At 38.4% G+C, this 13,491-nt stretch overlaps 1 protein-coding gene across 1 annotated transcript in view; it reads left to right on the top strand.

Moving 5' to 3' along the window:
• The first annotated feature begins 2,329 nt into the window (after positions 1-2,329).
• The window catches only part of LOC120572515 (leishmanolysin-like peptidase 2), an 11,575-nt gene continuing 413 nt past the window's right edge, over positions 2,330-13,491 (top strand). Inside the window, exons 1-9 of the mRNA XM_039821852.1 lie at positions 2,330-2,719; positions 10,551-10,676; positions 10,888-10,972; positions 11,635-11,780; positions 11,860-12,043; positions 12,214-12,283; positions 12,404-12,500; positions 12,801-12,861; positions 12,995-13,053. Of these exons, the coding sequence (XP_039677786.1) occupies positions 2,330-2,719; positions 10,551-10,676; positions 10,888-10,972; positions 11,635-11,780; positions 11,860-12,043; positions 12,214-12,283; positions 12,404-12,500; positions 12,801-12,861; positions 12,995-13,053 (1,218 nt within the window). The remainder of the gene's footprint in view (positions 2,720-10,550; positions 10,677-10,887; positions 10,973-11,634; positions 11,781-11,859; positions 12,044-12,213; positions 12,284-12,403; positions 12,501-12,800; positions 12,862-12,994; positions 13,054-13,491) is intronic.

Raw genomic sequence — 13,491 nt, 5'->3', positions numbered from 1 at the left:
CATCATGCAATTAGTCTCATATTTGACATTTTGACAGGCTTTTATTTTGAAACTACACATCAGAATGTCTTGATACTTAATGGGTCACACCAAAGGGGTAGTGTACTATAACCCTCAAGTGGAAATAGTCTGTGATAACGGGCGCGTTCCTTTTAAATTGAATCCAAAATCATATATTCGACTCCTCATATTTGAGACTTTGACAGGCTTTTATTTTGAAACTATACATCAGAATGTCTTGATACTTACTGGGTCACACTATGGGGCGGTGTACTATAACCCTCAAGTGGAATTATTCTTGATAACAGGGCGGCTTCCTTTTAAATTGAATCCAAAATTATATCTAATTTGTCTCATATTTCAGACTTTGAGAGGCTTTTTTTGAAACTGTACATCAGAATGTCTTGATACTTAATGGGTCACACCAAGGGGTCGTGTACTACAACCCTCAAGTGGAATTAGTCTGTGGTAACAGGGCGTTTCCTTTTGAAGTGAATCCAAAATCTTATCTAATTTGTCTCATATTTGACTTTGACAGGCTTTTATTTTGAAACTGTACATCAGAATGTTCTGAAACATTGTAGATCACACCTTGAGAAGGTGTCCTCTCCATCTGATGTGAAATTGGTCTGTGGAAGCTAGGACTTTTATTTTTATAATTTTCTGAATGTGTAGACAAAACAGCATATATATGAGTTTTGGGGGGCTCTTATTTTGTAAAACAAAATCAGAATGTCCTGAAACATTGTAGATCACACCTTGAGAAGGTGTCCTCTCCATCTGATGTGAAATTGGTCTGTGGAAGCTAGGACTTTTATTTTTATGATTTTCTGAATGTGTAGACAAAACAGCGTATATATGAGTTTTGGGGGGGCTCTTATTTTGGAAAACAACATCAGAATGTCCTGAAACATTGTTGATCACACCTTGATAAGGTGTCCTCTCCATCTGATGTGAAATTGGTCTGTGGAAGCTAGGACTTTTATTTTTATAATTTTCTGAATGTGTAGACAAAAAAGCGTATATATGAGTTTTGGGGGGGCTCTTATTTTGGAAAACAACATCAGAATGTCCTGAAACATTGTAGATCACACCTTGAGAAGGTGTCCTCTCCATCTGATGTGAAATTGGTCTGTGGAAGCTAGGACTTTTATTTTTATAATTTTCTGAATGTGTAGACAAAACAGCATATATATGAGTTTTGGGGGGCTCTTATTTTGTAAAACAAAATCAGAATGTCCTGAAACATTGTAGATCACACCTTGAGAAGGTGTCCTCTCCATCTGATGTGAAATTGGTCTGTGGAAGCTAGGACTTTTATTTTTATAATTTTCTGAATGTGTAGACAAAACAGCATATATATGAGTTTTGGGGGGCTCTTATTTTGTAAAACAAAATCAGAATGTCCTGAAACATTGTAGATCACACCTTGAGAAGGTGTCCTCTCCATCTGATGTGAAATTGGTCTGTGGAAGCTAGGACTTTTATTTTTATAATTTTCTGAATGTGTAGACAAAACAAGCATATATGAGTTTTGGGGGCTCTTATTTTGGAATTCAGCATATCATGCAATGACAGGTTGTGAGGTGTGCTAAAATCTTTCTTTCTCTCTTTCTGACAGACAGACAGACAGGCAGGCAGACAGAATAAATGAATGGGAAATTGCCTTCGTCGGAAAATTCCCTGTTTTTAGTTTTGACGGTCTCACCGTAATAGCAAGTGTATACGCGCACCGCGAAATATAGGGGTGGCTAGTTTGACCGCTCATTTTGAAGTGGAGGCTGGCTTGACTGCAGTTCTGTCCGCTGCTACCGAACTACCAATCCTGCTAAATCATCTGGTCATGGTTTCAAAACAAACTACAAGAACGAATGAAAAGCGTTGTGTTTCATGTTCTGGGGAGGAAATAACAGGCATTGTCTTTTTGAATAGCTCTCTCATAATTCAATTCAGGGTTGCTTTAACAAGTGTTTTTACTGTAACAATTAGACAGCATTAAGGGAAACAGTAACATGAAATACACTCTCTCTCTCCTTCTCTCTCCACTCTAATTATACATATAAAAAACGGTTGTGTGTGTAACATGGCACTGTGTTGTAAATGCATTGATTGACAACTGAGTTGATTTCACTAGACTAATTGGTCTGCTGTCTTCTCTTAAAGGTGAACCACTCTCAGGCCGCAAACATGACCCCACACAACCATGGATCGTAGTCCATGATGATGGGACAATTTTAATGGCCCACTGCACCTGCAAAGCGGGATTGGGTGAAGCATGCTCGCATGCAGCTGCTCTCATGTATGCTGTCTTAGCGGGTAAATCTTAAAGATGGACTGTCCAGTACAGAGATGCCCTGTGCCTGGGTTCTTCCGAGCAAAACTGGCAAGGTGCGAAGAAATATGCAACATCTCATTCATGAAGAAGAAGACCGTAACATACTCCCCACTACCCAGCATTCCTGTCCCTACAGAAGAGGAGTTTATGGACTTCTACCAAAAGCTGTATGAATGTGATGTTCAGGAAGAAAGTAGTAAGGGGACTGCTATCTTGTCTGTGATCGAGGGCCACTCTCACAGATACAAACCAAAGACCCTTCAACTGAATTTGCCAACACCACTTTCTAAATTATATTCAAAGGCAAAGTTGCATAATGATTTGTCGTCCTTACTAGTAGAGAGTGAAAGCATCTTTGACAATCTTCAGATAACAGAGCAACAGGTATGTACTGACAAAAGTCTTTAGTTTCAATTCGGTGATGACGTCACGTTGGGGAGACGTGTATCAGCCTAGTACTAGAACTATGGTGACTGACTGGGATGAGGAAGAGGGTTTTTTACTGTCCGTGAATAGCACCAAGTGAAAGTCAATGTTTTATTTATATCTAGTGACAGTGCTCATGTCGTTAGTTCAGATAAGTACCGCTAAACTTATCTAGATCTAATCCCGCTAGCATACGTACAGGCTAACTATAGCCAGTTAGCTTTGTGTGTAATGTTAAAAAAAAAAAAAAACTATTTCGTAGGAGCGAAGCTTAATATTTCATTCAATAAAAGTATGATACAAAAGGAGCACTAACGCCACATGTTTTGTGTTGACAACGTGGACGCAGCTCCGAAGGCAGTTGTAATACCGGTATTTAACTAGCAGTCTAAGCTAACGCTGTTGCGCTAACGTTAGCAAACGTCGGCGTATCGTTAGCTAGCTAGCTGTTTAAACTTGTGAAAAGCCGAACAGCATCCCCGTCCAAGTTGCCTTTCACTTCCCCCCCAATATTATTATTCACATAATAAAGACACATTGACTCGGTCGAGACCAAAAGCCATATTTTGCCAGACCAGTGGCAGAAACTGTGACCGGGACAGTGAACCGAGACGGGGCTTTCGCCTGTCGTCTCCCCAATGTGACGTCATGCAATGCATTGTGGGGGAAAGACAAACCGCTGTAAAATAGTACCTACTTTTTCGTGTTATATTCTGTTTTGTGATACCTAACAACATCAAATACATGAATACCAGTTTAAATGTTTATTACCAACAAGCAATTACCACAAATTCGTTGGAAAATTAAACTTGCAACATGGGCTTTAAAGGGTAGAATGATAGAATGATTATATAGGGTATTTCACACTGTTCCTTATGGTCTCCTAATGGGGTATGTAACATTGGTTGGGCTGAAAATGGACTGGTTGATATTTTATTGGCCCTTATGCATCCCTGTGTTTTGGCCCTATTTGTAACAAGAGCTTTTCTTCCAAATATGGTATGGTCATGAATATTTAGATGAGCTGCGCGGTGATTGGTTGAGCGACTTGCCATACGCAGACATTAGAGACGCGCGCTGATTGGTTGAGCGAATCCCCAATACACATACAATAGAAGCGACAGAATCTCATATTCCAGACACTGCAATGTTTCATTACCAAATTCACTTCTGAGACTTTTTTAAGCGAGAAATCAACTATATAAAGCTCAAATATGGGCCGTTTTACAAAAATTGATGGCTAATTGCAAATTTGGTAAGACGTGTCGGACTTTGGGAGCTCCACACAGTCTGACGAGAAAGCGACAGCCTGCTGGGCTCCATACCCAGGGCAAAGTCACCCTTTGTGGATACTGCACTACGGGGCTCCGCGGCCAGCTGCCGGCATAACTATAATATATTTACGGTTTGAATTTTATCACGCCACTTATATAACATCATTCCCCAATGTCTTATAAAGCTAAGCGTTGTGTGCTAATTTGATTTTAAGGCATTTTTATGAACGCGAGGCGTCTTTGTAGGACGAACAGCTGCTTGCTACATGTCCCATTCATTACAATGGGGAAATACCGCAGCTTGCTCACTTTCACATAACTAAAGTATATTTACAGTTTGAATTTCGTCACGCCACTTATATAACACCATTCCCCAATGTCTTATAAAGCTAACCGTTGTGCCGATTTGATTTTAAGGCATTTTTATGCAAGGTAGCGTGTCTTTGTAGGACCGAACAGCTGCTTGCTATATGTCCCATTCATTACAATGGGGAAATACCGCGTACTTGCGCGCCACACTGTCGCCATAACTAAATTATATTTACAGTTTGAATTCGCCCCCACTTATACAACATCATTCCCCAATGTCTTATAAAGCTAACCGTTGTGCCCGATTTGATTTTAAGGCATTTTTATGAACGTAAAGGCGTCTTTGTAGGGACGAACAGCTGCTTGCTTTATGTCCCATTCATTACAATGGGGAAATACCGCAGCTTGCGCACTCTTGTAAAAACTAAAGTATATTTACAGTTTGAATTTCGTCACGGCATGAATATTACAGGTTCCTCACGGTCTTACAAAGCTTAGCTAACACTTGTCCGATTTCGGATTTCAATTGAATGTATTTTTGTGAATGTCAGAGTTAGGAGGAGGCTAGCTAGCTCTCATTGATGGACTCCATCTCATCGCGGCTCTATCAATGAGACTCACGGACAAGAGGCGTTTATTTCCCGATTGTTTGTTTAAATAACTCAACACACATACCCATTATAAGATTTACTGGAACCTGCGGGCTGCGGGTAAAAGATTGCGGGCGTAACAAGCTTCGCTGACACTGCGGTCAGGGCGGGCATGTAGCAACCCAGGCAGCACCAACACCGGCACTAAACTCCGACACACAGTCGGAGAAAATTTGCAATTAGCCATCCATTTTCGCAAAGCGGCCCATATTTGAGCTTTATATGGTTGATTTCTCGCATAAAAAAGTTTCAGAAGTGAATTTTGTAATGGAATAGCAGAGATCTGCGTGACCTAGCTAGATTCAGAAGACTACCTGATCTCAGGTCAGTTGTGTAGCCTATGTAAATATTGGGGCGTGACTGTTCTCTTAAGGTTCCGGATTTTGAGATGTTTGCGCAAGCAACTCAGCTTTGTTGGGATTCGCCCGTTTTCAGCGGCAGTTTCAAAATATGAGATTTTCATAGTAAAGGGGTGTCAGTGGGACTTTGAGCTTCTATGTATATCCTATTTACCCACCGAACTGTCGTTATTCAACTATGACAGGGTAAAATCGGTTTTGCATTCTATCACCCCTTTAAGACTGCCTTCGGAGTTTCCTATATCTGCGTCCATGTTGTCAACATAAGACGTGGCGTTAGTGCTCCTTTTGTACCCTTAATTTTATTGAATTAAATGTTAAGCTTCGCTCCTACGAGATAGGTGGATTTTTGTTACGTTACACACAAAGCTAACTGGCTATAGCCTGTACGTATGCTAGCGGAATTAGCTAATGTTGCGTAGCCAGCTAGCAACTTTGACAATTGGCAGGTTAAAAAACCCACTAATACCAAAAACGACAAAAACTTGCCTTTAACACTATTTGGAGACATTTTTAACAATTATATACATATGTTGAGTGCTTTATGTACCCATTAATTAACGGTGGTGGTTAACCTACAACATGGGCTTTAACCAGAGGGGCACATAAAAAAATGGCAACACATGATATTCAAAGATTATAAACTTTATTTTACTTTAAAATCATATATTACATTTATTATAACATTTATTTTGTACAAGAGTGCAGGTGCAAGAGCGGTAGAGCCACACAAAAAAAAAAACAGTACAGGGTACAAATACAGAGTTCCTATTCAATGTGAACAAAACTCCAGGGTACAACAAAGGGTACAAAAATGTGCCATTTCCTATTTATGAAAGCCCCACATACTGTGGACAGTTGAATCCACATTTTTTTGTTTTAAGAACGAAAACTTCATTAATGATTTATAAACAAAACACACTACCACTGTATACATTTAGGTAAAATAAACGAAATCAGAAAAGAAATGAAATTCACTACTTCACTGTCAGTTGATGAGCAGGTGTACAAAAAGGGGTTTACAACAGATATGGGCTAGTCCATTTAGGACAGCACATTTCCACCATAGTTCACCACCATACATTGGGAAAGAATGACAGCATGAACGCTCACTAAACACAAGCATACACTATACCTTTTTATACACAGTAATTATTTTAAGAGTGAAAGGGGGAAGTAAGTGATCGCTTATCATAGGATCATACATATTTCAGTTACAATATTAGTGTTAGTTAGATTATCATGTCAAAGCTGGACATGCAAAGTCTGAATGACACAAGTGTGCAATGATAGGAGTGATTTTGTTTCTTTTTTTTCTTGCTTTGCTTGTTTTCAAAAGTAAAATAAACTTGCGTTGAAAGGTATAAAACTGTAGCATTTACAAATATCTAAAGAGGTTTACTGGATGCCATACAACATCTGTGGAGTGTGAAGATTTGTAGTAGGCCTACATAGATGTTTGGCAGAGACAGAAGTACTTACAAATATCTCCTGTGCGAGTAATGAAAAAATTATAATACAAATTAATAAAATCATAGCCATCCATCTATTTATTTATATATATATATATATATATATATATATATATATATATATATATACGTGACGTCATACTGGGCCGCAAAACTTTGGGGATATGTCAAAAAGTTACAGGCAGGAGAGGGAAACCAACAGAAGCAGGTATTGAGACATGAGTTTGTCGTTTCTCAGACTATTTATAATTTGTCAGTGGTAAAAAATGAACATGGTGCATTCTACTCTTAAGTACAATTCTGGGTAGGCCTACTATTTTCATTTTCTGCTATATTTCTACTTTTCTAGCCTACATTTAAGAGGGAAATATTGTACTTTGTCCCTCCACTACATTTATCTGACAGCTATAGCTACTGGTTACTTTTCAGATTTTACATACACACTTAGTACCATGGATGTATTAAGAGAGCTTTGTTACTAATACAAAAGTCAATGTTCTGAATACTTCTTCCAACCATTGTAATTTGTTTATAGTGATTTCACCATTATATCACAATTAATGTGACACTACTAAAGTTAGATAAAGCGACTGACAGCACATTTTATAAGCAGATGTGTGGTTCTCATTTGATATTTATTCATGATATCTATTTTTTGTGATACTTCTGACTTCACTTTGGCCCAGAACAAGACTTGCTCAGATCCCTAACAGAGCGCCCTGTAGCCCCAACACTATGCTAAATAGAAATAGTTGTTTTACAGGATAAACAACAATGGTATGTTAGAGAATAAACAATTTAGCAGTAAAAAAGATCAAACTGAATGAATGACTACATACTGTAACAATGAGATTATGTTACAAAAGCTGAATCATAATAACTGTATACAGAAACAATTATAGATTTTTAAAAGGCCTGATATACGGATTATAAATGTATAAAACAAAACACATTTGTTTGATTACAATTTTGATTTTGAATTAGAGATTACTTCACCTTCAAACTTAAGTAATTCTAAAGTATAAAGCTGGTAATCAGTAAGAGTTCTGAGATTTCTTGTGTACAATTATGTCTTGTTAAAATATTACAAAGCAAAGGACAAAATAGGTTCAAGCTGATAAAACAAAATGCATAAATGAGCTGTATAATTATGGAATATCAATGGTAATTACATTTTGCTGCCAGTTTCTTACAAACAAAACACATTTGATTATATTCTTGAGTGAAAATTTCTCAATGAAAATGTACATCTTAAAACACCCGAATAACCAATTAATCTGTGGAGGAATGTAACTAAGTACATTTAATTTAACTACTATACTTAAGTAGCCTACAATATTGTACTTTTTACTCCACTACATTTATTTCACAGCAGTTGTTACTTTTCACTTTTTAGATTATGATTTTGCCTTAAAAACAATATAATACATTTATAAAACATTTTTTTGTTTACATGGTTGTTTACTAAGTAATTATCTACGTACTTCCTCCACCACTGCAGAATATGTAGTGGTTGTATTTGTGTTATATAGACAGAAACCAAAGCACATAGAGCCTGGCGTTGTTCCAGTTATTCTCTCTGCCATACAGGTATAGACGTCTGTCTCGGTGCTACACCACTGGAGCAAGCTTTGAGATATGATTTACACTCTACAGTGAGCTTCAGGCACACGAAACAGAACTCCTTCTTACACTGGGGACACGTGATGTTTTTACATTTTGTTTCTGTTTTTACATTTTGTTTCTGTTTCATTTGGTTCTCAGTGTTTCTAACAGGGTGGCACAGCCATCATTTTCACACTGGTCTGAACGTGGAACCGGACCTTTCCATTCCCTTAAACACTGCCAGCAGAACATATAAGTCCTTCCCTTGTCAGCTGTGCACACTGGGCATTGTACACTCAGATTATGGAGATCAGTTCTCACTGCACAGGACTGGCAACCAGAAAAATAATAATTTAGATTAATAACTTTTTAGATTATGATTTTGCATTAAAAACAATATAATACGTTTATAAAACAAAATTACACAACATTTAACCAGTGATTTCCAACCTCTTTGCCTTATGATCTCTAACAAAAAGCAGTGTCTATAGGTGTGGCCCCTTGTCATATGTTGTGTTACCAGTTCCACCTCTAAATTACTGTGTCACAGGGCCATTTTTCTGGAGAAAAAGTACTTTTACTTTTGATACAGTTAAGTAAATGTTTTGGTTTTTAATTTTTAATTCTGGACTACTGTTTTTTTAATTTTTTATTTATAAGGATCTACGTATTTTCTCCACCACTGCAGAATATGTAGTGGTGCATTTGTGGACAGAAACCAAAGCACATAGAGCCTGGCGTTGTTCCAGTTATTTCCTCTGCTGCCGTACAGGTATAGACGTCTGTCTCGGTGCTACACCACTGGAGCAAGCTTCGAAATATGGTTTACACACTTTAGGCTTCAGGCACACAAAAAAGAATGTTTTCTTACACTGGGGACATATGATGTTTTTACAATTTGTTTTGTTATGCTCCACCAGAAGACCACAGGTTGGACAGGCGCGGATGGAGGGACAGCCAGTGACCCCCCTAACACTCTCAAAGGTGATATCAGGGCAGGTTCTCAGTGTTTCTAATAGGTGGGCACAGCCATCATTTTCCCACTGGTCTGAACGTGGAACTGGACCTTTCCATTCCCTTAAACACTGCCAGCAGAACATATAAGTCCTTCCCTTGTCAGCTGTGCACACTGGGCATTTTACACTCAGATTATGGAGATCAGTTCTCACCGCACGGGACTGGCAACCAGGACACTGTTAGTAAAGTTATATTAAAAACACAATGAGATGTTTTTTTTATTTCATGTTTGTATTTTTATGCAGAACATTTTTAAACAGTTTGAAAATAGTGTAATTGAGATACTTACTAGCATAGCCTACTGGAGAAGACTTATTTTCCTCACAGGAAAGGTAACTGTTTTGCCTTTTGGGGAGCCACTTCCTGCTGGACCAGACTTGATTAGAACAAAGGAAATGCATATCTCTGTAAACTTGAATAGAATCGGCACTACCATGATAAACGACCTTTGTCCGTGACCTGGAGTAAACCTGAAATCAGGGGTGTGTCCTGAACCTGGGACAGTTTCCATTCAAGGAAACACCCACAATTTCAAAGGAATATAATTCTGAAACAGAGGATTCAGGGCTGCAAACTGTGACCCCACAGGGGAAGCATGTCTTGCAGTCCACTGCGTGCAGTGTTTCATGTTTTATGTTTGATTGTTTTTGTCTGGTCGTTTTCATCATGTTGTTTATTAAACCTTTTGGTTAATCTTTCAATTGGACCAAGCCTCTCCTTCCTCCTTAGAAATCAAACGATCACGTCTTTTAGATTTTCTTTACAGTTTGCTATGGAAAACTAAAGTCTATCTAGAGTGAATGAGGGAAATACAAGAAATGGTTAACTTGGCAAGCTAATGACAACTCTTTATTCATTGCCAATAATATAGCCTATCTCTATAGTAAGGCCTATTCTAAAACAATTCTAAAACAATATCAATCCCCATAGAATTTTGTCACTGAAAACTAGAGTCATCGGGTTCTTGTTAATGTTATTGTACCGTTGTATCCTTCAATTCATTGAGCAGATGAGATGGACACAGCTAAGAAGTGTTGTATGTTAAATAGTTTCACTGCTGTTACTTCCCTCATACTACCCTCTATGTCCTCTTCACCTCTCAGCCTAATGTGTTGGCCTACACTGTCCACTGTCAGACGGACACTCATGGACGACCTGTGGCCGGGGTGGGTGTCATCTGCAGGGACAGTCTGACAGGAGCCACTTACAGCCACCAGGCTATTGTACAGGTACGATTAATAATATTTCTGGCTTAGTTTTTTCTTTACAGGCAGTTTTATAAAACGTTGTCTGTTTAAAATGTGTCTTAAAAATTGACAGATGACCCCAAATAAAACAAATAACGGCACTGTGGGAATATAGGAAGTGTTGTCTCTGACAAGCAGCTGCAGGATGAAAAAGATGGGTCATAATGAGGCTGGGTGCTCTTCTGTTTTCCAGACTATCATCCATGAGCTGTTTCATACACTTGGTTTCTCTAAAGAGCTCTTCCACACCTGGAGAGACTGTTCATCCAAGTCTCAAGGTTTTTAAACACATTTTGATAGTTCTATGTCACTGTACGTGGTATTACATTACTATATGGTAGCGTGTAATTGGCTCATTTGTCATGTTGTTAGTGTCATTGTGTAATTTAACCAAATGTAAAAAAGTGTGAAATGATTCTGGGACAGCTGAATCTACTTGTGGCTTGTGTGTTTATTAGAAGAAAAAAACCCACCTAAAAACCCCATTTACTTAAACGCATTTGCCACGTCAAATCACTTTTATTTATATAGCCCAATATCACAAATCACAAGTTTGGCTCAAGCGGCTTTACATTTTGCACAGAATACGACCCAGAATACTTTTATTTTACTTTTATACTTTGAGATCAATAATCTCTTTTGCAACAGTGGAAGGCCTGGATAACAAAACAAAAGTAAGAGAGACACAAATGTTGCAAATAGAAAACAAGTTACATCATACAGATGCAATTTAAGCTTAAATATAGATTAAAACATTACAGCCCAACAATTAAATACAATCTGGGAAATAAAAGTAGAAAAAAAGAAATACACAACAACCAAATCCTATGAAATATCTTGACTAAAATAAGGATGCATTGAGTCTACTAAACATTAAAGATCATATGCACTGGTTAGAAAATGGTTCTTCTAATGTGTTTTTCTATGAGTTGTTCTGCAGTGGCTGCTGGCTGTTCTCCTCGAGGCAAAGTGAGTCATTCTGATAGATCGGGCCAGATGAGGATTTACACCCCATCCCTCATTTCCACCTTGCAGAAGCACCTGGCATCCACTGACCCTGAGCTAGGGGGGCCGCTAGAGAACCTGGTACTGAGCAGCTCCAACGTAACCCTTTTTCAGATTCATCATGCGCTCTGTTTAAATGTTTTACACTTTCTTTCTTCAGGATGTTGCTCCAGGCAGAGTGTCCTCTCACTGGGAGTCCCGGGTCCTGCAGGGCTCCATCATGGCACCGGTGCTGGGGGACTCGACCACAGTCCGGATCGACCCGGTCACCTTGGCTGCATTACAGGATACGGGCTGGTACACTGTTGACCTGAACCAGGCACAGAGTCTAGTCTGGGGAGATGGTGAGGAAAGATGGAGATATTAAATCTAAACATATAAATGCATGTCAAATCGGCATGATTATTATCATAAAAGAACAAAGCAATTACAAGAATGTAGACACACACCAGCTACAGTTGCAATTTAATTAAATCAGCCTGATAAGATAAGTTGAATATGTTTTTTTTAATAGGTGAAGGAGCTACGTTTGGTTCCCTGTCAACCTGTCGGAACAAGTCTTCATCTTTTTTCTGCACTGGCAGGTAGATTTATGATAACATATTCTACACAACAACATATGTCTTTTAAGATAGTATGTGGGTCACTTTTTCTCTTCATCCTACATTTCCAGCACTCATGTTTTCAGTATTCTCTCTTCTCAGTGGATTTGGGTGTCATTATCTTCACCTCCACAAGGGGGAGTGCCAGACTGATCAACACCTGGAGGGATGTCGAGTGTATAAACCCCTCAAGAATGGAGTACGTTTTATTACCTCTCATGTGATTTCCCTTCAAATCCTGTTCACCAAACAATATATCCTTCAGATTATAGAATCAAAGAAATTTCTTTGCATTGACAGAACTCAAAATGTCAAAAATTATATACATTCTTCACATCCTTGCTCTACACTGGACTTTTCAATTTTCCAGTTCTGTAAAGCAGGAATATGGAGTAAATTCTATTTCTTGTGCCTTCCATTGTAATATGTGGCACCTTGTTGCCATTGCACATTACGCCACATTTTCACCTTTTGACTTTTTTCTTCTCTCGTTCTTCAGAGTGAATGTTGGATAGAGAAAAATGGCAGAGACGAAGATCTGGGGGGGGGGGGGGGGGGGGGTTGTGGGGTTTTTTTTTTTTGTGGGCGGGGGTTGTTGTGTGTTTTTTTTTTTTTTTTTTTTTTTTTTTTTTTTGAAAAGTTTTTTTTTTGTTTAACATTAAGTTCTTCATTCTCCACTTGTCTTTCTTTTAGAAGCAGACGGAGCTCAGCAGCTCGCAGCTCTGTGGAGGGACGTTGTTACAGACACAGGTGTACTGGCCTGAACCAGTACCAAATCCAGGTGTCTGGCTCTGAATGGATGGACTGTCCACCAGGGGACAATATTCAGGTAACATGACACAACAACTTATGCAACTGCAGTATCAATCAGTAAAGTTTTTGAGAGGTACTGTTCATACATACCACTGAGTGTGAGGTATTTGAAAGTATACCTTCTGTTTAGAAAACAAATTACTGGAAGAAAACACTGAATACTCACATAGGGAAAGTAAAGTACCGACTACTAAAATGTGGCTTGTTGACTGAAATAATACCTTTTAGATAGAGAACATTCAGTGTCCTTTAAAACAAGCTCTTTAATAATTTATAACTGATGTGACAAATATACTGATGTTTGAAAATGCTACATGCAGCATGAAACAGATACCCAGTTCTCATTTGAATTTGAATCATATTATCTATTCTGTTTT

Source organism: Perca fluviatilis, chromosome 14 (genome assembly GCF_010015445.1).
Source record: "Perca fluviatilis chromosome 14, GENO_Pfluv_1.0, whole genome shotgun sequence".
NCBI classification, from domain to species: Eukaryota; Metazoa; Chordata; class Actinopteri; order Perciformes; family Percidae; genus Perca; species Perca fluviatilis.
This window is presented reverse-complemented; position numbering and strand designations above follow the sequence as displayed.